Here is a 26,653-nt window from a genome sequence, read left to right on the forward strand (position 1 = left end):
CTGCGAATTCCAACTCCAGTCTTTTTATTTCTTAAGGAAGAGTTGGGAATAAAAGCAGTATATCTGGCCTTTATTCCTGTGCTAATAGAAGCTGTCTTGTTAGGCTAGTTTGAAAATAACTAAGATGTCCTGCGTGTCTTTGATTGAGCTCTAATGCATTGATTTACAAAGCAATGGTAAAACATGACATGCAAAAAGCACATCAATTATAAACAGTAACTTTTATGCGCATATTGTTAACATAAAGGATTAGTCCTGTTACTTGAGAGCTTTGCCATGAATTAAACTAGTGCTCTGCTACTTTTCAGTCTTGATAATCTCTTTAAAAAGTCCGACTACATGCATGAACAGAATTAGAAATGTGATTTAAACTTGCAAAATTTTAACAGCATTTATTGCTAGAAATAAAATTCAAATGTAGTTTCAGTAGATTTGAGAGATTTCCTTTTTACAAAGTGCCATCTTTTTAATTTTCGTAGAAATACCTGTTTAATCTGGATCAAAATTTGTTTTCTTGTCATTTTCTCAGCATATCTTAAACCAATCTTAGCGAAAAAAATGAGGAAGTTTACAGTAGAAAAATTCAATTCTACTTGAGGATTGCTATTATCATTTTAAAGATTAAAGCAGTGCTAATCAACTGTGTGAGGTGTGTGAATTTGCAAGCATACATGTTTGTGTGCAAGTGTACGTGTGTGTACATGTGTGTGCTATATGGTGTGTGTATGTGTGATACTTTAACACAGGTATATATATATTTTTTGCGGTTTATTTCCTGGGGAAACATGAGGTTTTATTTCATATACATTTAAACTTATAAACCTTTCTCTTTTAAACTGTTTTCTTAATGTACTTTAAGAAAAATTATAGTTTTATTTAGAAAGAATAGTGATAAGAATTTACAATATAGGGCTGGAGAGATGGCTCAGAGGTTAAGGGCACTGACTGCTCTTCCGGAGGTCCTGAGTTCAATTCCCCGAAACCACATGGTGGCTTACAGCCATTTGTAATGAGAACTGGTGCCCTCTTCTGACCTGCAAGCATACATACAGACAAAACACTGTATACATAATAAATAAATAAATCTCTTTTTTTAAAAAAAAAAAGAATTTACAATTTATAATCATGGCATATATATTTTTTATGGGCAAATAGAAAAATATATATTTGATAATTCTCTATATATTTCAGTTGTAAACTTCTGTGAAATCATTTGTTCTCTCAGTGTAATAATCTTTCATATTTCAGGAAGACTTCTTGGATCTGACAGTTGCAGTCAAAAACGTATCTGGTTTAGAAGATGCACTCTGGAACATGTATGTAGAAGAGGAAGTTTTCGACTGTGAAAACCTGTACCACTGTGGAACCTGTGACCGCCTGGTTAAAGCAGCAAAGGTAACCATGCCTTCCTTTCCTTTTGCCTGGAGACAGGAAGGTTTGCCAGCTCTAGTCACCTGTGTGAAGTCAGGAAAATACACTTAGCTGCTTTGAATACTACAGATTGAGAAGATGTTTATGTCATTAGCTGTCTTTAAATTTTTAACAGAAAAAGTAGTTTATTAACCTAACTACTTTCATGGGAAAATGTATTTGAGCCTTAGTCCAGTATGCCTATTATTAAGTGTCAGGAATGCTTATCTAAGTTCGGCATCCTCCTCCTCCTTGTGAACAGCAAGTCAAGAAGACTAGATGAGAGTGGCTGATGTCTTCTCAGTCTGAGCTGAGACAGAAGGTGAACTTAGTGACGTGTATGGAACTCTGTTCAGATTCACGTCTGTTCATTGTGGCCATGTATAGTAATCCCTGTAGGCTTAGTTACTCTGTATTCCAGGAAGACGAAAATATCCAACGAGAAGAATCAGAGAGGGCTACTACTCGGATGAATGCACTGCTCTCTGTTATGTCCATACATTATGTATTTTGTTCATTGCTCCATTGTGATGCTACTCTGTTTTGAGATGGCAGTGCCTCAGAAACTGAAAACTGGCCTCATGCTTGTCACTGTGTTGTGTCAGCTGCGGGAAGGGTTCTCTACCCTACCCAGTTTATCTACTTATTCTCCTGGAGTCTGACCTGTGTATTGCTGTCTTCAGAAGGCAGACTTGGAAAACCTTTTTGAGTTGTTTTTTTCTCCTTTATCCTCTAGCAACCAAGTATATTTCTTTTTCAACATCCTTTCACAGCTGTGTGTGTGTGTGTGTGAGAGAGAGAGAGAGAGAGAGAGAGAGAGAGAGAGAGAGAGAGAGAAATTAATAAATGTTTCATTCCTCTGACTTGGATGTGCTGTTTGCTGTACCTCTCTGACCTTCTCAGCTCCTTCTCTACCTGTGACCAACATAGCACTTTTTTCTTAGCCATATTGAGTTAAGTTTCTTGTTTAGTTTAGGTACATCTTTGGAATGAGTTTAGAAATCTTCCATCTTATAATGCATACTTTTTTCTTTTGTTTTTAACAGTCTTGCTGTGTAGCCCAGGTTGTCTTCAGACTCTCATTCTTCCTCCTCCTAAACCTTGGATGATAAGTGTATACTACTATTCCTAGCCTTATTTCACCTTTTTTTTCACCCATAGAATATATGAAATGTAACTTTAAATAGTTTAGTAATATTAAACATATATAATTATTGATTATTTTCTGATGAGAAGCATTTTTCTTCCCTAAGGCCACCAGTGAAAGAGCACTGGGGACAGCTGATGACTCTTAAAAAGCAGCTTAACTAGTATTTTGTTTTAAATTGAGGAATTAAAACAGCAGCAAGGTATATGCTTTTGAATTTAAGAAACGACAGATGGGAACTGGAGAAGTGGTTCAGTGGTTAAGAGTACCGGTTACTCTCCCAGAGGACAAGAATAGATTCCCAGGACCCACACAGTGACTCACAACCATTTGTAACTCCATTCCCAGGGAATCAGGCAAAACACTGAGAAGAAGGTCAAAGAGGTATTTTTATACACAAAATAAAAATAAATCTTAAAAGAAACAATAATAAAACCCCATCAGTAGGTCTTGAATCCTGGAGAGTCAAGAGTCCCTTTCAGTCTAATGACAACTATGACTCTTCTCTCCAGAAAAAAAAAAAGTAAATACATGTACAATTTTTAATCATTCAGAGTTCTAGTTCTTCACTGAATAAGATCTGTGTGTTTGCTAAGTGGAGCAAAGATCCAAAGAACAAGGTGAAAGGCCAAGGGCTAGGCAGGAAATGAACAATGAAAGAGAAGGAGCACCCAGTTAGGACACACTTATCAAATAGTAATTTTAGATAACAACCCTAAAAGCATAAAACTGGGGCTTGTAAATGTTTTTGTTGTATGCATAATTGTACAATACCATCCTTAGTTCCATAAAGTAAATGAGTTTATATTGAATTTAGAATATGCTTGTGTGATTTAAGTTTATATTGAATTCAGTATATGTTTATATGATTTAAGGACATATTTATAACTGTGTCATATGTCATTTTTTGCTATTTTACATAGCATTATGTATCCTCTTGTGTAACTGCATTTTTAAAACTTTGTTAATTTTTCTTTTTACAGTCTGCCAAATTACGTAAGCTGCCTCCTTTTCTTACTATTTCATTACTAAGATTTAATTTTGATTTTGTGAAATGTGAACGCTACAAGGAAACTAGCTGTTATACGTTCCCCCTCCGGATCAATCTCAAGCCTTTTTGTGAACAGGTTTGAACCTTTGAATTCTTTCCCTTCCCTTCCAAGATTAAAATACTCAGTTTATTGTAGATTTTCTTTCTTTTTTTTTTTTTAAGGATTTTTATTTGATATGCATGGGCATTTTACAAGTATGTGGGTCTGTTGTACCATGTGCAGTGACCTTTGAAGCCAGAAGAGGGTGTCCGGTTCCCTGAAACTGGGGTTACGGATGTTTGAGCTACTGTGAGTGCTGGAAATAGAACCTGGGTCCTCTGGAAGAGGAACTAGCCAATATTCTTCGTCGCTGAGCTCTCTTCCCAGCCTCTCAAAAGGGTTCTTAATGCAGAAAACCTGCAAACTATGTTTGCACAAACATCTATGGCACAGATGTTTGGGGGCTCATGAAAAACCAATGCTACAAAGTCAACTGCAGTTGGTAGTGATGGCTCGCACCGTTGATCCTAGGCAGAGGCAGGAGCGTCTGTTGAGTTTAAGGTTAGCCAGATCTACGTAGCGTAGCGAGTCCAGGTCAGCCATAGAACATTGTGAGAACTTGTCTTTAAAAAAAAAAAAAAAAGGTACTAGTGGCTAAGGTTCCACAACTAATTTGTTTGACTTCACTGGATGATTGTGTATTGTAGATTTTCTTAACCATGGCCCCATGGCAGCCAAAGATGTACCTTGAACAAGCAACTGAATTTGGTATTGTGTAAGAGTCTCCCAGATGTACTTGTTTTGAAAGCGTGAAGGGGTCATGGAGAGCAGCTGAGGCTTGGTACTCTGAGAGGTCAAGAAAGGTCATTGGTGAAGGTGCATCCTCTGGAACTGTACTAGCAGTTGAAACCCCAGCATTGAAAGGGTCATGGAGGGAAGTTAAGGCAGGAGCCATGCAGTGGGACTAACCTGAGCCTAGAAGACAGTCTGTGTGAGCTGAAGAAGGTAGATCTAGAGAGGTGACCCGGTCCCTTGGGGGAGCCTAGATCATGAGTTTATCCCAGGCATTGAGCTCTGGGTTGTTTACACTGTTCGAGTTAGTTTGGCAGTCCAGATGTGACTGTGACTGTGCCTGCTTCTTCCCTCTTGAAGTAAGAAAGTGCTTATTTTTTTATTTTACAGGAGCCCACAGTTGAGAGACTCTAAACTATTAAAGATCTCTTGGATTTTTAAGAGTTTGAATATTTTAAAGAAACTGAATTTTGAAGTGTTTGAATTTTTAAAGACTATGGTACTTTTAAAAGTTGGAATGTTTTATAGTGTGATGTTTATTAATATGTGATCTTGGAGATGAACAAGAAAGGAAGGAGTATGGTTAAATAGCATTATATTGGTATGTCAAGTTGTATTGGTATGTCAATTGTTTTTAATGGCAACTTGACACACCTGGTATCATCTGAGAGAAGGGAACCTCAATTGAGAAAATGCCTCCATAAGATCTTGCTACAGGTAAGCCTGTAGGGCAATTTCTTAATTAGTGATTCATTTGGAAGGACCCAGCCCATTATGGGTAGTTCCACCTGTGGGCTGGTGGTCCTGGGTTCTATAAAAAAGCAGTGGAGCAGAACCAGTAAGCAGCACCCTTTCATGGCCTCTGCATCAACCCCTGATTTAGGGTCCCTCCCTGTTTGAATTCCTGCCCTGGTTTCCCTCCAGATATGTAAGACAAATAAACCCTTTCCTCCCCAAGTTGTTTTTGTTATGGTGCTTCCTCAGAGCAGTAAGAACGCTAACTAAGGCAATAAGGTATAGAGTTCTCTGGGTATATTACATACCCAGGAGTGAAGAAGCTGGGTTGTATGGTAGTTATATTTTTAATTTTTTTTTTATTTATTTAGTTAGTTAGTTAGTTTACAGTGTTCTGTCTGCATGTGTGCCTGCAGGCCAGAAGAGGGCACCAGATCTCATCACAGATGGTTGTGAGCCACCATGTGGTTGCTGGGAATTGAACTCAGGACCTCTGGAAGAACAATCAGTGCTCTTAACCTCTGAGCCATCTCTCCAGCCCTATTTTTAATTTTTTGAGAAATCTCCAAACTGATTTGCACAGTGGCTGTATTAATGTACTCCTCCAGCAGCATTTCTTTCCACAGCCTCACCTGTATTCTTTGTCACACTTAATGAGAGCCATTCTGATTGTGAACAAGTGGTATACCTCAAAGTAGTTTTAATTTGCATTTCCCTGATGGCTAGGGTTATTGAGCACTTTTTAAAGTAGTTATTGGCCATTCATGTTTCTTTCTTTTCTTTTCCTTCCTTCCTTCCTTCTTTCCTTCTTCTTCTTTTTAAAAACTGTCCATTAAACATGTCTGCTTTTGTGTTGACTGGCAGTTTTTATTGGCATTAAGGTCTCATTTCTTGGTAAATTCTGGATATCAAGCCCTTGTCTGAGTGTAACTATGAAGCTGTGAAAGCCTTTTTTCCATCCTGTGCACTGTCTGTTAATTCTGCTGATTTTTTCTTTGCTGTACAGAAACTTTTATTTTCCTGTGGTCTCATTTTTTGATACTGGATTAGTTCCTGTGTATTGGTATTCTATTCAAAAAGTCTTTGCCTTCTCCATTATCTTAAATGGTGTCCCCTATGTTCTAGAGATTTCAGGGTTGCAGGCTTTAAACTAAGATTGTGATCCAATTTAAATAGATTTTGTACAGGTAAAAGATTAAAATCTAACTTCATCTTCTGAAGTAGAAACCCAGTTCTGCTAGCACCATTGTTGACTTGGCTGCCTTTTATCCAGTGTATGTTTGTCAAAAATTAAGTGGACATAGATTTGTCATTTTGTTTCCAGGTTCTCTATTTTTCCCATCATTCTACTTATTTCTTATTACAAGCAATTGTTTACAAAATCCAGCTATTGAATTTCTGTACTAAAAAAAAATGTATTTTTTTTAACTTCACAGCTGAGCCTTGCTCTACTTTGGGTCTCACTAGTGAGCTCTGCACTGTTTGTTTTGTTACATGAATTACCATCCCTGGGGTCTAGTAGTGCCTGCTGGCTCTGAGCCTGTTACTGACACACTCAGAAAAAAATTATTTTCCTAGAGCTACTAATATACTTGTTTCTCCTTTTATAAAAGGTAGTTTATAACATGATTCCAACCTATTTTGATATATCAAAAAAAAAAACAGGCACGTATCTAGGAAATCCACATTAATTAATTTTACTTTTGATTTTCTATATTGAGAAAGTGGTCATTTTTTATCTTTCTGTGTCTTATCTTTTGTCTGAATGAGACATTTTTAAATGATGCCCACTAAAAACCTGTAGTTAAGGAAATAAATTCTTCCCATGTACACATTGTACATTGCAGGTGACACTGAGTTCAAAGCCGGACGAGACCTTATGTCTCATGTCATGTGGTTCACACTCCTAGAATGTCTGCCTCCTTCCCTCCCTTCCCTTGGTCTCCCTCTTCTCTGTTTTCTTTCTCTTTCTTTCCTTCCTTTTTGTTGCTGTTTTTATAGACAGAGCCTCATGTAGTCCAAGGTAGCATAAAACCTGCTGTGTAGCTAAGGATGATCTCCCAAGTACCGGAATTACAGAAGTGCACCATCTTAGCTGGCTTTTTCTTTTCCTTCTGCATCTAGAATTTAAAGCATCTCTTAAATATAATGTATTTTTTTCATTGTCACTGTAGGAGTTGACCTGTTGGATCCCTTGTGATTGATTATGTGGTCAGTCTATTAATAATAGAATAAGTTGATCATACAATTAGTAAAGCAAAAAGGAACCTGGTTATTCCACTAAACTAACAGGCTCTGAACAAGACTAGCTGCTGTTCACAATTGCTGAGTTCCTATTCTGTGCAGAGAACTAACATGCTAGGAGGACCTTGACCTGGAGGTACACAGCAACCTTCTTGGGATATCAGACAGTTTATGTAGGAAAAGAGCATATGTTCTAAACAGCATAATGGGTACGACACAAAGATGGTTTTCTCTACTAACAGTCTCTACCACAAACTCATTATCTTAGTTAACACCAGTAAAAAAAAATAATAATAATAACATCTTCAGATACATGTATTCAGTGTGGTATGATTGGCAATAAATTTCTAAGTTAAGACTTAAAATTCAACTGTGCATATGGTTATATATGCCTATAATGTTAACATATAAGATGGTGAAGCAGGAGGATCTCCAGGAATTTGAGGCCATCCTCAAAGAAATGAAAAACTTTTCTTTTCTAATTTAAGCCCAAATTGTTTAAATTTTTCTTTATCCTTAGATAGCATTCTAATCAGGAGACTCAGCAGCAAAGGGGCCTTACTGTGAAGTGTTAATACTACAAGGGTGCTTTTTACTAGTTTCAGGGTTCAGAGTTCTCTTCCCTTATTAAACTATGCTAATGTTTATTTTTCTTCTTTTAGAGTGAACTGGATGACACGGAATATACGTATGACCTCTTCTCCGTCATTATCCACAGAGGTGGCTGCTATGGAGGTCATTACCATGTGTACATTAAAGATGTTGATCATCTAGGAAACTGGCAATGTCAAGTAAGCTTACAAATTTCTTTAGAAATAACTGTAATTCCATTGTATTTCTGTTCCTGTTACAGTATTCTGTTGATCATTTTGCCTTTAGTATATACCTCTCCTTTCCTAAAGGTTTCTTTTACGTGTACAGCTCCTGTGTACCCTCTACCTAGAGTCTCCAGTTATTTTCCTTTTGTCATATTTGTGCATGTGACATATACTCCTACACACTAGTGACCTCATTGTAGTGAACAATTTGTAATAAAGTTGAGAGCATCTGGCCGCTTTGCTTGTAAATGCTTCATGTTTGTCTATTCAGCACAAGGATATTCTTTTCCTCTAGCCATCCATAAAAATCACAGACCTTTAAATTTGTCTGTTACAGTCTTTTCCAGGAGCACAAGGCCTTGCTCTGGTCTGAAAGGTACACCTGCATCTGAGCCAGTCCAGCCTGAGGGAGTCTGTCTCTGTTTTCCTCCTGTAGTTTTGCTCAGCTGCTTTCAGGGTTGTATCATTTTTCCAGCTGGCAGCCTATTGACTCATAAAATATTTGCATGATATTTTATTTTTAGTTTTAATGGTTCTTCTGTCTTCCCTTAGGGTTGTGGGTTCTAGAAGATCTCTTTAAATTTTGTGTTGATCTCTTCAGCAGTGACTTGCTCTTCTGTAGAAATGTTAGCATCTTCTGCTGTTAGTGTGACTTGAAGGAACAGGTTTTGTGTTCTCTTTATTGCCTATCTGGTGTTTTGATTTTGTATTTCCTATCTGTCTGTTTGACACTGCCTTACTTTGCAGTCAGTGGTACCTTGTAGCTGACACTCATCTTACCTGTCTCCAAGTGCTGAGACTTCAGGCATAGGGGTGGACTTTCACACCCAGTTCCTTATCTATTCAAGTCCTGTCTCCTCACAAAATCAAGGGTACTCTGAAGAAAGTGAGCATGGTGGCACACACCTGTAAGTCTAGCACTTGAAAGGCCAAGGCAAGAGAATCACCATGAGTTTGAGACCAATCTGGGCTACAGAGTTTCAGGCAAGCCTGATCTACAGCGTAAGACCCTGTCTCAATACAAACCAAAGAGAATAAGCAGAATATGGATTTTTGTAAGTGCTTGCTATATTTTCTTTTTCTTCTTTTTCTATTTTTGGGTTTTTTTCAGGACAAATCTTTTGAGACTGACTCAACAGGTGGGTTCTTTTACCATATAGCCAGTGTCAGAATTGAGTGGAGATGTAGGGCATTCAGCTGTTGCATAAGGATTGGAGGACTGGTTGTTTGAAAAATTGGTCCCTTTTCTCCCTGTTTTGAGTCAGCCCTGGGCTTTCTTCCCTGAAGCTGTTCTTAATGAGCATTGAAATGGAAATTGTGTCCACAAGACTGGGCTTAGTTACTGTCCTGTTGCTGTGTAAAATGTCTGGCCAAGGGAGGAACCCTTCATTTTGGTGCACAGTTACAGAGTCCAGTGCATCGTGGCAGGTAGGTCATGGAGTCAAGAGTTGAAGGATACAGCTGGTCACAGTACATCTTTGATCAGGAAGCAAAGGGAGATGAATGTGTGTATTCAGTGTGCGCCCTCCTTTTAGGATCCCAGCCCAGAGAATGGTGCCACCCATAGTGAGTGAGCCATTCTACCTCAGTTAACCCCATCAAGATCATTCCTCACAGGCGTGCCCAGAGATTTTAGAATTTGTCAAGTTGACAATTAAAATTATTATTTTGTATATTTACTAAAAAATCACCTTAAAAAGAAAAAGATGCTTTCATTTCATCTACTTTATCATAGATGCTTTTATTTCATCTACTTTATCATTTTTAATGATTTACAAAAGATGATAGATCTGGTCTGCCATAATATGTTATTTCTTAGTTACTTTTTCTTAGTGTTATCAATTAGCAGTTATGGTTTTAGCTAGTTTAAAATACCTTTTCATTGGACTGGAGAAATGGCTCAGCTTGCTGCTCTGAAAAACTGCCTAAGTTCAGTTCCCAGCACTTCCATCGCAGCACACAACCATCTGTTACTCCAGTTCCAAGGGATCTAACACCGTCTTCAGGTCTCTGAGAGCACCAGGGACACATGAAGTGCACAGATAAGCACTCATACAAAAAATTAAATTAAAATATTTTTTTTAAAAAATTAGAAATCTAAAAAAGTTATTTTACCAAAAAAAAAAAAAAAGCACACAAAAAACGTGAAGAGCTCACGCCTTTGATCCCAGCACTCTTAAGGCAGAAGCAGGTGGATCTCTGAGTTCAAGGCCAACTCGGGCTAAGTAGTGAGACCTTCTCAAACCCAAAATAGAAACAAAACAAACAAAAAAAATAGTTTTTCAAGGTGGTATATGCTTTTTTGGGTTTTGTTTTTGTTTTTCGAGACAGGGTTTCTCTGTGTTGTCCTGGATGTCCTAGAACTCATTCTGTAGACTTGACTGGCCCAAAACTAGAGATCCGCCTTCCTCTTCTTAGTGCCGGAATTAAAGGAGTATGCCACCACCATCTGACTATATGTATGTTTTTTAAAGTACACAAAGTTTACCTGGCAAGGGGAATGTGCCATAATGCACAGCCTGGACTGTTAACTTTTTAATGATGAGGAAATAGAAGTCAGTGTTTAAACTGAGTTTACAAAAATGGATAGGATTTCCTTAAACCAAAACAAGAGCCTGTAAGCATAGTAGTGAAGACCAAAAAATATTTTTAAATGAATGAGAACGAACACAAATTGTAGGAGACACCACATTTCTTAGCTGGAAAATGTTGAAACCCATTATATATATATATTGTGCTATGTCTTAGACGCTGTTCTATCTCTGTGAAGAGACATCATGACAAGATAAAAGAAAGCATTTAATTGGGGGCTTACTTACAGTTCAAAGGTTTAGTCCATCATCATGGCAGAGAGTCTGGAGGCATGCTGGCAGGCATGCTGCTGAAGAAGTAGTTGAGAGCTACATCCTTCTCCACAGACAGAAAGAGAAAGCCACACTGAGCCTAGTGTGAGCTTTTGGAAAGCTCAGAGTCCATCCCTAGTTATACACCTCCTCTAACACAGCTATTCCTTCTCCAACAAGGCCACACCTCCTAGTCCTCAAATAGTGCCCCGCCTTGATGACTAAGTTTAAATATATGAGCCTATGGAGGACATTCTTATACAACCACAAGCTAGAATCTCTTTGTCTCATAGTACTAATTTGTATATAAAGCCATAAAGATTAAGTAAATTGTATAGAATTGTTTGTTGGAACCTGGCACTCAAAGCCAGGTCTGCCTGATTCTCCAACTTGTATAGATTATGATGATATTTTTATCTTTTGTCCTCCAGTGACTTAAACATTTTTATTTGGTTAATTCCTTTAACTGGCATTTGTGAAAGAAACACTTGCTATTTTCTTTCTTAGGAAGAGATAAGTGATTCAGATGTGAACTTGGAAGCTCTTCAGAATGAAGACGAGACTGATGATCCATTGATGATTCTAAAAACAATCTTATTGCAGGTAGAGTGAGTATTTGTACTTGTTTGTGTGCCAGTAATTATTTAGATGTATTATGTTTGTGTATATGATGTATTTATATGTATGAGAAGATCAGATAAGATTATTTTAAAGCTACCTCTAAATTGGAATATGGTTTCATTTTAACTTTTTTTTTAAAGATGGGGTCGCATTTTTTTGTAATCAGGCTGGCCTTGAACTCACAGAGATCTGTCTGCCTTTGTCTCCCCAGTGCTGGGATTAAAGGTGTGTGTCACCACACTCTGATTTGTTTTAATTTAATCACTAAGTGCAAGTCTCTTTCCTTTAATCTCTCATCTTGAGAGCATGAAACAAAAGAAATGCCTTGAATTTGGGGCCAGCCTGGGCTACAGAATGAGAGTCTGTTTCAAAGAAAAATCTATTTGTCCTGATACTAGAAGCACTAGCAAAAAGACAAGTACCAGGAATGTGGCCCAGTTGGTAAAGTGCTTGTCTAGCTTATACAAGTCCTGGTACCACATAAAGTGGTATATGAAGTGCCATATAATACCAGAACTTGGGAGGTGAAGTAAGAGAGTCAGAAGTTCAAAGTCATTCTCACATACATAGCTAGCCTGGGCAACCTAAGACCCTCTCAAAACAAACAAAAGAGCATTTTAACCTATGTCTTTGGAGTTCTTATCTGTAAGCATATCCTATTCTGAAGTATTGTGGATAAAGGTACAACTTAGTAATTTTAGGAAGACATAAAAACCTGTGTCAGCAAGATCTTCCTTGTTTGTTCTTAAAAAATCATAAACAATGTCAGGAATGTGGCAAACTGCAGAACTCTCTCAGGATGTTGCTCTTTGAATTTCTGTCTGGGACTCTTGGCAAATGGGTTTTCAAATTGAAGGTCTTCTAAACTGATATTTACGGTTACTTTAAAAACATAGTCTTTTCCTGTCTTTGGGAGATGAAAGGAAAAAAATAAAAAAAACATAGTCTTATTGATCCCATTATAAGTTTGTGCTCTAGGGAAGAAGAGCAGGTGCACTCCTTTTGCTCCCTTGAATTTGTGGTATCATTATTTCTCACCAGATGTTAACTGACTATATTTCTTTCATAAGGAGGAGACCAATCAAATTCCTGTTGATCAGCTGGGCCAGAAACTCTTGAAAAAGACAGGAATATCTTGGAACAAGAAGTACAGAAAACAGTATGGAGCACTAAGAAAGGTAGTGCTGGCATCAACATGGGTAGTCATCATCCCAGGAAACCCTATCATGGTCCTAGCAACACAAGTTCCTATGTAAATGGAGCTTTAAAATAGATGAAAATAATCAGTGTTTTTGTTGAGTGGTTGGAATTCTGCTGGTATATTACAGATCATATACAGTGTATTTAGAGTATTTAAGCAGGAAAAGAAGCTGTTAATCACAATGAAGTTACTCTAAAGCTCAATGAGTAGCAAAGCCAGTCATCTCACTTTAATCATCTGAGTTTAAATGAGACTCAAAGCTAGAGTTACCAGAAATGAAGCCACTTTACAGAGAGAGCATTTACCTGCTCTTGGGAATGTTGAACAAGTAGTTAGACCACCAGAAAAGCTCGTGTTCCACTACTTGAATTTGTTTTGTAATGATGTTGCTTTAGAGATTCTATCTATGATCTCTAATTTCCTGGCATAAAATTTGCTCAGAATGCCCCATATTATACTCTTAGTGTCTTTAGAACTTGAAGTTTTGAGCTTCTTTTTCATTTCTGATGAATAAGATTTATTTCCTTGTTTATTTCCTCCCATCAGTGTTCATAGGGGGTTGTCTTGATTTGCATTTCCCTGATCGCTAAGGAGGTTGAGCATGACCTTAAGTGTCTTTTGGCCATTTGAACTTCTTCTGTTGAGAATTCTCTGTTCAGCTCAGTGCCCCATTTTATAGTTGGGTTGATTAGCCTTTTACGGTCTAGCAGCATTGTTTGTAATAGCCAGAACCTGGAAACAACCTAGATGCCCTTCAATGGAAGAATGGATGAAGAAAGTATGGAATATATACATATTAGAGTATTACTCAGCAGTAAAAAACAAGGACTTCTTGAATTTTGCATGCAAATGGATGGAAATAGAAAACACTATCCTGAGTGAGGTAAGCCAGACCCAAAAAGAGGAACATGGGATGTACTCACTCATATTTGGTTTCTAGCCATAAATGAAGGACATTGAGCCTATAATTGGTGATCCTAGAGAAGCTAAATAAGAAGGAGAACCCAAAGAAAAACATATAGGCATCCTCCTTTCGATGAAAGGAGACAGAGACAGAGACCCACATTGGAGCACAGGACAGAAATCTCAAGGTCCAAATCAGGAGCAGAAGGAGAGAGAGCACGAGCAAGGAACTCAGGACCACGAGGGGTGCACCCACACACTGAGACAATGGGGATGTTCTATCGGGAACTCACCAAGGCCAGCTGGCCTGGGTCTGAAAAAGCCTGGGATAAAACCGGACTCGCTGAACATAGCGGACAATGAGGACTACTGAAAACTCAAGAACAATGGCAATGGGTTTTTGATCCTACTGCACGTACTGGCTTTGTGGGAGCCTAGGCAGTATGGATGCTCACCTTACTAGACCTGGATGGAGGTGGGTGGTCCTTGGACTTCCCACAGGGCAGGGAACCCTGATTGCTCTTTTGGCTGATGAGGGAGGGGAACTTGATTGGGGGAGGGGGAGGGAAATGGGAGGCAATGGCAGGGAAGAGACAGAAATCTTTAATAAATAAATAAAGAAAGAAAAAAAAACAGAGAATAGGATCCCGTGAAGCTGGTACATGCAGTAGAGACACATCCCAGTGTCATTGTCAGTGGCCCCTCAGTCTGCCCCAGCTGTCAACTCCCTTCAGAGGGGCTTGCTTATGGCCATGCTCGTTCACTCCCAGTCCATTTGGAGTTGGTGAACTCCCATTAGCTCAAACAAACTGTCTCAGTGGCTGACCCCCTCATTGTCTTGAATTCCTTGCTCATATTCTCACTCCTTCCACTCTTCAACTGGATCTTGGGATCTCAGTCAGTGCTCCGATGTGGGTCATTGCCTCTGTTCCCATCAGTTGTGGGACAAAGGTTCTATGGTGTTATTTAAGATAATCATCAGTCTGAGTACAGGGTAAGGTCAGTTCAAATAATCTCTCCTCTATTTTTAGGGTCTTAGCTGGGGTCATCCCTGTGGGTTCTTGGGCATTTTTCTAGTTTCTTGCTAACTCCATAATGGCTCCCTAAATCAAGATATCTCTTTCCTTGCTCTCATATCTGTCCTTCCTCCATCTCGACTATCCCATTCCCTCAAGTTCTCCTCAACCCCCCTTCTCCCCTTCTTTTTACCCCCTGCCCCCCTGCTCCCAAACTTTTGTCTGATTCTAATTTCCAGGTGGGTCTATATATGTTTTTCTTTGGGTTCACCTTATTACTTAGTTTCTCTAGAATTCTGAACTATAGGCTCGTTGCCCTTTGTTTATGACTAGTACCACTTATGAGTGAGTACATACCATATTCGGTTCTTTTGAGGGGGGCTCTGGGTTACCTCACTCAAGATAATGTTTTCTAATTCTGTGCATTTGCATGCAAAATTCAAGATGTCATTATTTTTTTACTGCTGAGTAGTACTCTAATGTGTAGATATGCCAAGCTTTCTTTATCCATTCTTCAGTTGAGGGGCATCTAGGTTGTTTCCAGGTTCTGACTATTACAAACAATGCTGCTATGAACATAGCTGAACAAATACTTTTATAGTATGATTGGACATCTCTTGGGTATATTCCCAAGGGTGAAATTGCTAGATCCTGAGATAGGTTGATTCCAAATTTTCTGAGAAACTGCCACACTGATTTCCAAAGGGGTTGCACAAGTTTGCATTTCCACCAGCAATGGATGAGTGTTCCCCTTGCTCCACAACCTCTTCAGCATAAGCTATCATTGGTGTTTTTGATCTTAGCCATTCTGACAGGTGTAAGATAGTATCTCAAAGTTGTTTTGATTTGCATTTCCCTGATAGCTAAGGAAGAAGAACATGTCCTAAAGTATCTTTGGCCATTTTGGATTCTTCTCTTGAGAATTCTGTTTAGTTCAGTACACCACTTTTAAATTGGGTTATTTAGAATTTTAATGTCTAATTTCTTGAGTTCTTTATATATTTTGGAGATCAGTCTTTTGTCGATATGGGACTGGTGAAGATTTTTTTTTCCATTCATTGGCTACTTTTTTGTCTTATTGACTGTGTCCTTTGCTTTACAGAAGCTTCTCAGTTTCAGGAGGTCTCATTTATTTATTGATGCTCTTATTGTCTGTGCTACTGGGTTATATTTAGGAAGTAGTCTCCTGTTCCTATGCATTGAAGGTTACTTTCCACTTTCTCCTCTATCAGGTTCAGTGTGATCGGATTTATATTGAGGTCTTTAATCCATTTGGACTTAAGTTTTGTGCATGGCGACAGATACGGATCCATTTTCATTCTACAGATTGACATCCAGTTCTGCCAGCACCATTTGTTGAAGATGCTTTCTTTTTTCCATTGTATCTTTGTCAAAAATCGGGTGTTCATAGGTGTGTGAATTATTATCTGGGTCTTCAATTTCATTGGTCAACGTTTCTGTTTTATGCCAATACCAAGCTGTTTTCATTACTGTAGTTCTGTAATAGAGCTTGATGTCAGGGATGGTAATGCCTCCAGCAGTTCCTTTGTTGTACAGGATTGTTTTGGCTATCTGGGTTTCTTGTTTTTCCATATGAAGCTGAGTATCGTTCTTTCAAGGTCTGTGAAGAATTGTGTTGGGATTTTGATGGGGATTGCATTGAATCTATAGATTGCCTTCAGTATGATTGCCATTTTTACTATGTTGATCCTTCCTATCCAAGAGCATGGGAGATCTTTCCATTTTCTGGTATCTTCTTCAATTTCTTTCTTCAAAGACGTAAAGTTATTGTCAAATAGGCCTTTCACGTCCTTTGCTAGTGTTACCCCAAGATATTTTATGTGATTTGTGGCTATTGTGAAAGGTGATGTTTCTCTGATTTCCCTCTCAACTTCTTTATCCTTTGTGTATAGGAGTGCTACTATTTTTTTTTTTTTGAGTTGATCTTGTATCCTGCCACTTTACTGAAGGTATTTATCAGCTGTAGGAGTTCTCTGGTAGAGTTTTTGGGGTCACTTATATACACTATCATATCATCTGCAAATAACGAAAGTTTAACTTCTTCCTTTCCAATTTGAATCCCCTTGATCTCCTTATATTGTCTTATTGCTATTGCTAAAACTTTAAGAACTATATTGAAGAGATATGGAGAGAGTGGACAGCCTTGTCTTGTTCCTGATTTTAGTGGAATCGCTTTGAGTTTCTCTTCATTTAATTTGATGTTAGCTGTCGACTTGCTGTATATTGCTTTTATTATATTTAGATATGATCCTTGTATCTCTAATCTCTCTAAGACCTTTATCCTAAAGGGGTGCTGAATTTTGTCAAGTGCTTTTTCTGCATCCAATGAAATGATCATATGGTTTTTTTCTTTCAGTTTATTTATATGGTGGATTACATTGATTGATTTTCATATGTTGAACCAGCACTGCATCTCTGGGATGAAGCCTACTTGATCATGATGGATGATTTTTTTTTTATGTGTTCTTGGATTCAGTTTGCCAGAATTTTATTGAGAATTTTTGCATCCATGTTCTTGAGTGAGATTGGTCTGTAATTCTCTTTCTTGGTTGAGTCTTTGTGCGGTTTTGGTATCAGGGTAACTGTAGCTTCATAAAAAGAGTTTGGCATTGAGCCTTCTGTTTCTATTATGTGGAACACTTTGAGGAGTATAGGTATTAGCTCTTCTTGAAAGTTCTGGTAGATTCAATATGAACATTTAATATTGTTACAGCCTCCTGACATCAAATGTCCTTCTTAATCTCTTCTTAATCTCTGTCCTATGAGGTATACTTGGTGAAATTACCTGTGGCCAGTGAGAAGGAAACATGGAGCCCACAACAAACCCACTTAGGAGTTTATTAGAGGAGGCGTGTACAGGCCTGGGGAAGTCAGCATGCAGAGAGAGAGGGAGATGGTGCATCCAGCTTTTAAAAGCTGCCCAGTGCATGCACACAGGGGGTTGACCTGACTATGTCATACATAGATGACAGGGCTCATGCATGCATGCAAGGGCTTAGCTGAGTCGTACGTGGATGATGCAACCACGCATGTGCGTGGGTCACATGGGGGGGGGGGCTTTAACATCCCTGGGGTCATTAGGCACTTCTGCCTGAGGGCTTGTCCGCATATGCATGGCCCTAGAACCTGGAAGTGTCAGCCTTATTGTGGCTGAAATCATAACATTCCACCCTTTTGTTTATTATAAATTTTGGGGAGTTTGAGGTCTTTAATGGGTGGGAATGGGGCGTTGTAAGGTCTCTCTTGACTGCTTCCTGCTGACTTTGTGGGCGTTAGAGAGTGGAGATGCTTGACCACGTCCTGGAATGACTGATTACTTTTGTGTTTCTTCCGGGCTCTGTGGAACTGGCTGGCTGGCAACTTGGACCTCGCAAGAATTCTCTGCTGGAAAGGCAGAGAATTATGTCTGGAAAAATTTTTAGATCCCAGTGATTTTAAGGGAGGAGAGTCCCAAGATGGAAGATAGAGGGTTTTTTTGGTGGGAGGGGGATTGGAGGAGGGAATTTCCTAGGGGTTCCCAAGACCAAGAATGATAGGGGAAGAATTAAATGATACTTATTCTGGGCGAGTCTGATCCGTTTAGATAAGTCAAATTGGCTCCCTGTAGCTTCTGAAAAAATGTTTGAAAAGAAGTATATTTTAGACATATTAAAAGCTTACGATTATGATGATATAGTGTTGGAATTGAGGACGGTGAGAAGGAGGGAGGAAAAGAAGGGGAGAATTATTAGAAAGGGGAATTATTAGACCCCTTAATGTTTTACCTGAAACAAATTTTAAGGCACTTGTTTTCCTTTAGCATCAAATATTCCCTTAACATCCAGGTAACACTGCTGCAGTCAGTGATAAACCTGTTATGTTAAAGTCTGTTTTGTGAGATTTTGGAGTTTGGGGCTGTGAATGTTCCCTAACTCATTGTTTCTTACCATCTGGGCTTTTGGCAGTCCTTGTACCTCTAGCTCTATGTTTAATGATGGTCCCTGTAGTAACAGCTGAGTGGTTAATCTGGAAATTTAAGTATGACTTTGGAGATATAGAGAAGTTAGTAAAGCAGGTAGGAGAAAGAGGGAGAGTATATGAAGTTTTTGGCACAGGATGGTTGAGTATGGTGATGAAACTTATTTTTCTGGAACTGGAGAAAGAGTGGCTGATCTTGGTGTCCTCTGGAACTTAAGGGAACAGGGCCCTGTTTGAGTTACCGTATCTGAGGGGGTATCTTGAACTGGAAGAGTAAAAGGTTTAAGGTGAGACAGGTGGATCCAATGAGGGAGTCCCTCAAGCTTGACAGCTGTGGGAGTTATAAGAATTACTTTAAAGGGGCCCTGCCATTTAGGGTAAAGGGTGAGGGGCGTTGCTCTGGGGGAGAGAATAATACCTGATCTCCTATTTTAATCGGCGGTGGGCATGAATTGGCACATGGTTGAAATAATGAGTAGTTGGTAAAATCCCATAATAGGGAGCAAAGATAGGATAACAGCAGAGTAAGCAGGTGATCAATAAGGGGAGAGGTTTTAGGTGAGAGGCCAGAGGTTAATACTGGCCACACATACATGAGTTCAAAGGGCAAAATGGAGGGGTTTTTTGGGGGGGGGGAGAGCCCTAAGCCTAAGAAGGGCCAGAGGCAAAAGTTTTACCCAGTCAAGGTGAAGCTCCTGTGACATCTTAAAAAGAACATTTTTTTAAGGAACAGTTAGTTTGTTCTACCTTCCCTGAAGACTAAAGATGGTGTGGCCTCTGCCCCCAGGGGGTATGTTGAATTTGTTTGGTGAACCTCTGCCTGTAGTCTGGCTTGCTCCCAAACTCGCCTGTGCTCTTCAGGAAGTAGGTTATTAGATAGGGTCATATAGATATCATGAAAGGTGAAATTATAAGACTGGGACTTAGAGCTTAGATAGTAAAAGACTTGGATATAAGGAAACTCCTTCTGTTTGCCTGTGCAGGGACAGTAGTTAGAAAGCTCCCATAGAATAGCGGGATCAAAGGTGCCACTTTAAATTGTTATCTAAATTGTAAGGAGGTCATTTTTTGAACAAAGATGGACAAGTATGGGAATTTGTAAGTAGAGCATTAAGGCCTGGGGTTTTAGGGCCTCTAAAAGGCATTGCAGCAGGGAGGCTGGATTGATGGTCTTGGATGGCTTGCTTCGCATAGCTGAAACCATGAAAACAGCGACACCACAAGGCTTATAGGGGGACATCTCCCCTTTATAGGTGGGCTGTGAAATGGCAGCGAAAACCGCAGGGCTTGGAGGAAAGCATCCTCTATCTACAGCAGGGGTGTTAAATCCTGACTGGCTCCAGTCAGGCCATCTTGGAAGCCAGAGAGGCCATGTTGGGGACCACTGACCAGTGGTTCAAAAAAAAAAAAAAAACAAAAAAAGAAAAGAAAAAGTTTTTTAAAAAATGGAGAAAGAAAAATCTGAGGGACCCTGGGACCCCAGTCGCAGGAGGACTGACCCCAGGTGGTCCAAACACGGTTTTAGCTAAGGGAAGCAATACAGAGCTGAGTGTCAGTGAAAGGCTCAACCATAGTCATCAAGGCCATGGTTGGGGGCTGTCCCCCCATTTCTAGGAACACCAGAAGATTGCCAGGAGCTCAACTGTCAATTCATTCAGTTCAGAGAAACTGTTAAGCTGATCAGAATGTGGGAAACTCATCAATTGAAGCCTGTGGTATGTGTAAAAATTGCGCTCAGGCAGATGGAACACATGGTTGTTATGGAAAAAAATACCCAGTTCTGGATCCCAACTCCTGAAAGAGACTCGGGGTGGGAGAGCCTCCCGAGTTTCACTGCACCAATGAAATTACATGCAACAAATCCTCTTAGGAGGGGGCATGTACAGGCCTAGGGAAGTCAGTGTGCAGAGGGGGGGATGGTGCGTCCAGCTTTTAAAAGCTGCCTAGCACATGGCACAGGGGGTTGACGTGACTGCGTCATACACAGATGACAGGACTCATGCTTGCATGCAAGGGCTTAGCTGAGTCATACGTGGATGATACAATCATGCATGTGTAGGGGTCATGTAGGGGCTCTTTAATATCCCCGGGGCCATTTGGTATTTCTGCCTGAGGGCTTGTCCACACTTGCATGGCCCTAGAACCCAGAAAAGTGTCAGCCTTATTGTGGCTGAAATTGTAACATTCAGTGTGGTATGAATATAGCTACTCAAGATTCTTAGGAATGTCTCAGTTTCCTTTTGCTGGCTGGAATAAGCTTTTAAATTAACTTTTTATGGTTGTTATACTTGTTGTCATGATGCTGTTTGAAAAATTGGCATGTTATTCTTTTAAGTTTTGAGCCCAGAATTATATCTCCTTTCCATTTATGGTATTGATATCACATACTGTTTAGTTCTTTTTCATTGGTCTTGGTAGACATTTACCAAGCTTTTAAACTTTTTAAGAAAACAGCTTTTTCCTGATTCTTATCACTTCCATTCTGTTTACTGTCAGATGAGAGTTTGTCAGCATCTACCTTATTTTTAGTGTTTTTTTCATTTGTATGTAATGTAGTAATTGATAGGGTTGTCCTTGAATCCTCTAAATCACTATTTTATCTATTTTTCTTCTATCTTGTTTTTCCCATCCTTGCTTTCCTTTGTAGTAAGCAAGTAATTTTAGTCTACTATTTTAATTCTTTACCTAATTTTTAGTGACTGATGTTTATATTGCATTATACATTTTTATTACTAATTATCAGTGAACAATCTGCGTCTGTCCAGCATAAGATCCTAATACTACAGTCACCACCTTTTTCTGTTGCTACCATCTTATGTCTCGCCACTGCGTGTGATGTCAGTTCTGCTACATAAACTGATTTTACTTTTAATATTTAGGTGACTTTTAAAGAAATTAGGGGGAAAGTTGCTTTATATAGTCATAGGTTTATAGTCCAGGTTTATTTTTAATATTCTACTGTCGGGGACCAGCCTCAACAAAAATACCTTTCTCCAGAGTGGAGGCGTGGGAATTTAGAAATATAGCAAAGAATATGAAGATGCAAATGAAAATAATAAAAACACAGAAACATATAGGATAGTATTGGGAGGGAATTTTCCAGTGAGTACTGGAAATTCGCCCGCATTTAATTTCCAACTGGTTAATATACCCCTGACCCCAAATGGTAGGAGTAAAACAAAAGACTGCATTAACATACAAATTGAAAGCTACATTCATAGCTCACGCCCTAGACCAAGCACTCTGTAGACAAATACTCCCTGGGTGGAATCCCAAGTTATTTCCATAAAGGGAACTGGAAATTAGTTGGATCTTTAGACTTTTGTTTTAGGTAGGAACCAAATACTTTCTTATTTCAGGAGCACAAGGTCTGGCAGCTAGCCTGTTGACAGTAGCCTTGAGAGAACAAAACTCTCTGATTTACAAATAGGTAGGACCTTTGTCCAAGTTAAAGCACAGTAACTTTGAAAGAGTAAGAAAAAAGTCCCTCTCTATCCTTTGACTTCTTTGGCAGAAAACGTAAACATTTTAAATGTCTTATGCAGCAGATCTCCAAGAGATCGAAGGACCACAATTTGTTAGGTACATCAAGGGTACACAAACTTAGTTCCTAGTTACTTGCTTCAGACTCAAGCCCAAAATCACATACAGGAAGCTAGGTGAAGCCTATTTCTAGAATTAGTTAGACCATTAATATCACAACAGAAAGTTTAAGTATATCTAATAATCTTACAACTATTGAGATAATATTTATATCTTAAGAAAAGTATTAAAGAGTCAAAATGAAACCAAAGAAAAAGGGAAGGAACCAGCAGAGGACCAAACTAGACCCTCTGAGTGTGTGTGACAGCTGTATGGCTGGAGCAGACTGAGGGGCCACTGGTGGTGGGGCCAGCTTGTAATGGCTTTTTGGAACCCATTTTCTTTGGATGGATACCTTGCTCAGCCTAGATATAGTAGGGAGGGCCTTGGTCCTTCCTCAAAGCAATGTGCCTTACCATCTCTGAGGAGTGAGTAGATAGGGGTTGGGATGAGGGGAAAGGTGGAGGAAACAGGAGAAGGGGAGGGATTGGTATGTAACTGGGATTGGTATGTAAAATGAGAAAGGATAGGTTTTTTTTTAATAAAAATTTAATAAAAAAAAAAGACCAAAGAAAAGTTTTGAAGAGTCAAAACCAAGGGTTTGTGAGATTAGTGGCAATAGAATAGTCCCTTAATATGCTGTATTTATCTCAATTATTCTGATATCAATAAAAACTCAGGAGTCAGATATTGTGAGGGGGGGAACATAATAGATTCAAAAAAATCAGTGGAGGAATGATCAGCTAACCCTAACTAACCATAATTCACAGATTGAAAAGGCCATGAATCTCTCTGAGCCCCTCCCTATATTTTCCTGTGAACCCCTATCTGGGTCCCCTAAAACCTTTATGGCAGATTCTGGTCAGCTAATTGCTGATTCTGCCCTCTGTAGGCACAGTTTTCCTGTGCTGGCAGACACTCTCAAATAACCACTCAAAGTCTTCGTTGTAAATGCTCTGCCTATAGCTCCTGGTTAACCCATATTTCTTATCTATCTTTGTCACGTGGTTCAGTACCTTTTCTCAATACAGCATGCCCATCTTGCTTCTCTGTCTCTGCTCGCAACTCCTCTGACTCTGTTCTTCTCATCATTCTCAATTTAGCTCTCCTGCCTAACTTTACCCTATTCAGCTATTGACCAGTCAGCTTCTTTATTAAACCAATCATAGTGACATGTATCCACACAGTGGAAAGGAATATTCCAGAACCCTCTGATTCAAGGTAAATTTTATTGGCAGTATCAGTGAGAAAAAATATCCTACAAGAATGGTTTCCATTTTTCCTTCAGTTAGTCCCAATTTCATTTTTTATTGCATGTATTTTTTTTACTGTCTCTGTTTCCCACTGTCTTTAAGATCTCTTGCTTCTTTCTCATGATCACTATTAGTACACATATAAATACATGCCTATTAATATACAGATATCTGTATATGTGTGTGTGTGTGTGTGTGTGTGTGTGTTTAAATCTGGATTCCACATACGAGAGGAAGCATTTGTTACCTGTCTTCTAAGACAAAGCTTACTTAATGTAATGATTTCAATTTATATTCATTTCCTACAGAAGTCATGACTCCATTTTTTCCTTATGGCTAAATAAAATTTTATTGTATACATGTGCCACATTTTCTGTTCATCTCTTGACAAACATCTACTCTGGTTCCCTTGGCTATTGTGAATGACACAAGAATAAACGTGAATGGACAATAACTGTGGTGTGATAGAGTCCTTCCAGTATATGCTCAGAATTGGCACAGCTGCGTCATACAGAAATTCTGTTTGATTTTTTTTTTGAGTAATATCCATACTTATTTCCATAGTGGCTGAAAATGGTTACTTACATCTCTTCCCCAGGATCCTCTCCAGCATTTGTTGTCATTTGTTTTCTTGATGATAGCCATTCTGACTGGGCTGGGATGGAATTGAAGGGTTTTCATTGACATTTCCTTGTTGACTAGAATGTTGTTTACTTTTTAAAGCTTTTATTGGTCATTTGTGCTTTTTTCTAGTGAGAACTTACTGTTCATTTCATTAGATCATATACTGATTAGGTGATTTGATGTTTGTTTTTTGCTATTCTTTCTGTATGCCCAATATTAATCTACTATCTAAAGTGTAGTTGACAATGATTTTTTTCCTCTAGACTTTTTCACTTTGATTGTTGCTCCTTTGTTTTGTGGAAGCTTTTTAACTGAAAACATTTCAACATACAGGTGTGAGCAAGAGTTTTCTGAGAACTCCAAGAACACAGAAATCAATCTTAAGAATTGGCAAATGTGAATGTAGAATTAGATGGCTTCTAAATAGTTTAGAAATGTTTGTTCTTCCCAATCTCCTTCATTCAAGCACTTCTTAAAACAGTGCTGTTTTATTCAAGTGCTTTCCACATTGTGGCTTGTCACCCTTCTCCCTCAACAGAATTGTTAACATATGTGAAAGAGTGCTCAGATTTTGTCATACCCAGATGAGTGTTCTCCCTCACAGGGCTAGCAAAAAAGAAAGGTAAAGTTAAAAACATCTAAACACACACGTAGAGTTGTCTCATCTAATTAAAAACTTTTTTATTAAAAATTTATTTAATAAAACTAATTTTTGTTTTGTATGTTCTAAATAGTTCTTAGAACTCCATCCTCAGATGTTTCTGCTCAGCACAGATGAAAGTACAGTCAGTCTCCTGAGGAACCATTTGACCCAGGCCCCATCTGATCTCCAAAGGAGCCATGAGCAGATTCTACAAACCCTTGCTTCAGAACCTCCAGAGTTAAGCGATAACACCAGCTGCCCCCATTGGTTTGATATCAATGATTCCAAAGTCCAGCCAATCAGAGAGAAAGCTATCACACAGCAGTTCCAGGGTAAAGAAAGTGCCTACATGCTGTTTTATCGGAAAGCCAAGCTGCAGAGGCCCTCAGAAGGTACGGGAGAAAAGTGTTCTGATTTGTCTTGTTAGTAAATCCAGCAGATAAGCTTTCAGTGCTGCCTGAAGTTGTGCCTTTTGAAGAGATGGTTTTGTCTAGGTATCCTTATATATTTTAAAACTAATACTTAAGAAGTCTGTTGTGTCAAATGAAAATCTCTCAGCTTATCATTTACGTTTTCCTGATGTCTTTATTTAAGCAGAAAATCATACTTTACTTTTTTTAGTTTGTCATTTTGTGAGAAAATGTCTTAGATTCCCCACACACACTAATAGTCAGATTTCTCAAAATTAAATTTTCTTAGATATTGTTATATGTCTATATGTCCAACTTGAGTGCAGTTGCCCAGTTTTTATGCTTGACTTTGTTATTCAGCCATGTGTTGCCTTTGAACAGTAAGTGGTCTTGTTTTCTTACTTTCCTTTTTATAGTCCTGTCTGTTCTCTTTCCCCCAAAGTATTATGTTATTGAGTAGTTGAAATATATTTGAAACTCTCTGTTGAACCTTCTGAGAGAGCTCCTACCTTGTAATTTAGCCATCCCCACCTCATCATAATAAAGAGTATTTATAGTAGAAACTGTCACCATGAGTAAATCAGTAAGATGGTCTAATCCCTACAGAGTTCTCTCAGAAGTTAAAAGCTTCTGAATGTAGTGGTTTACACCTTTAATTCCAGTACTTGGGGTGCAGAAGCAGGCAGATCTCTCTGTGAGTTTAAGGCTAGCATGATTTCATAGCAAACTTCTGGCCAGCCAGGGTTATTTAGTAAGACCCTATTTCACAAAAAACAAAACAAAACAAAAAAGAGAGAGAGAGAGGAAGGAAAGAAGAGCTTCTTAGATTGGCAGAGCTATGATTGCCAGTAAGGTGATGTTCTTAGAAAATGGGGATAATGATTCTTTTTATAAAGAATAAAACAATAAAACAGTTATTAATTTGCATGAGAATTTTTAAAAATTAACTTTCTAGATCTTGAATATACATGACAACTGCTAGCCAGAAAGGCTTTGTCTTTGAAAGAAGGAAAAAGAGATCCCAACCTAGTGACATATTCCTGTGATCCCAGTTACTCAGAAAGTGAGACAAGACGAATACAATTCAATGTCTGACTGGTCAGTCTAGTAACTGCAGCCTAGTGGGCTGCAAATCAAAGTGGGGCAAGAAAAAGGTGTAGTAGATGAGTACTTAATATTTTGAGGTATTTGTTGCCATCGTTATCTTTATAATCATGACTAGTTAGAAATCACCTTTTCTGTCTTAATTATTGCTATGAAGAGGCACCATGACCACAGCAACTCTCATAAAGAAAAACATTTATTTGGAACTGGCTTACAGTTCAGAGATTTAGTACATTATTATCATGTTGGATAGCATGGTATTATGGAGGCAGACATGGTGTTGGAGAGTAAGAGTTCT

At 38.7% G+C, this 26,653-nt stretch overlaps 1 protein-coding gene across 3 annotated transcripts in view; it reads left to right on the top strand.

Moving 5' to 3' along the window:
• Usp40 (ubiquitin specific peptidase 40) overlaps positions 1 to 26,653 on the top strand; it is an 86,840-nt gene that overhangs the window by 10,389 nt on the left and 49,798 nt on the right. For all 3 annotated transcript variants that reach the window (XR_005974163.1, XM_041650133.1, XM_041650134.1), the window contains exons 6-11: positions 1,249 to 1,395; positions 3,541 to 3,684; positions 8,022 to 8,150; positions 11,528 to 11,623; positions 12,712 to 12,819; positions 24,933 to 25,233. Coding sequence is in view for 2 of the 3 variants with exons in the window: in XM_041650133.1 (XP_041506067.1) it covers positions 1,249 to 1,395; positions 3,541 to 3,684; positions 8,022 to 8,150; positions 11,528 to 11,623; positions 12,712 to 12,819; positions 24,933 to 25,233 (925 nt within the window). In the remaining variant the exon portion in view is untranslated. The remainder of the gene's footprint in view (positions 1 to 1,248; positions 1,396 to 3,540; positions 3,685 to 8,021; positions 8,151 to 11,527; positions 11,624 to 12,711; positions 12,820 to 24,932; positions 25,234 to 26,653) is intronic.

The sequence above is a fragment of the Microtus oregoni genome, unplaced genomic scaffold (assembly GCF_018167655.1).
Source record: "Microtus oregoni isolate MIOR12 unplaced genomic scaffold, Mior012 000004F_ref0000308, whole genome shotgun sequence".
Lineage (NCBI taxonomy): Eukaryota > Metazoa > Chordata > Mammalia > Rodentia > Cricetidae > Microtus > Microtus oregoni.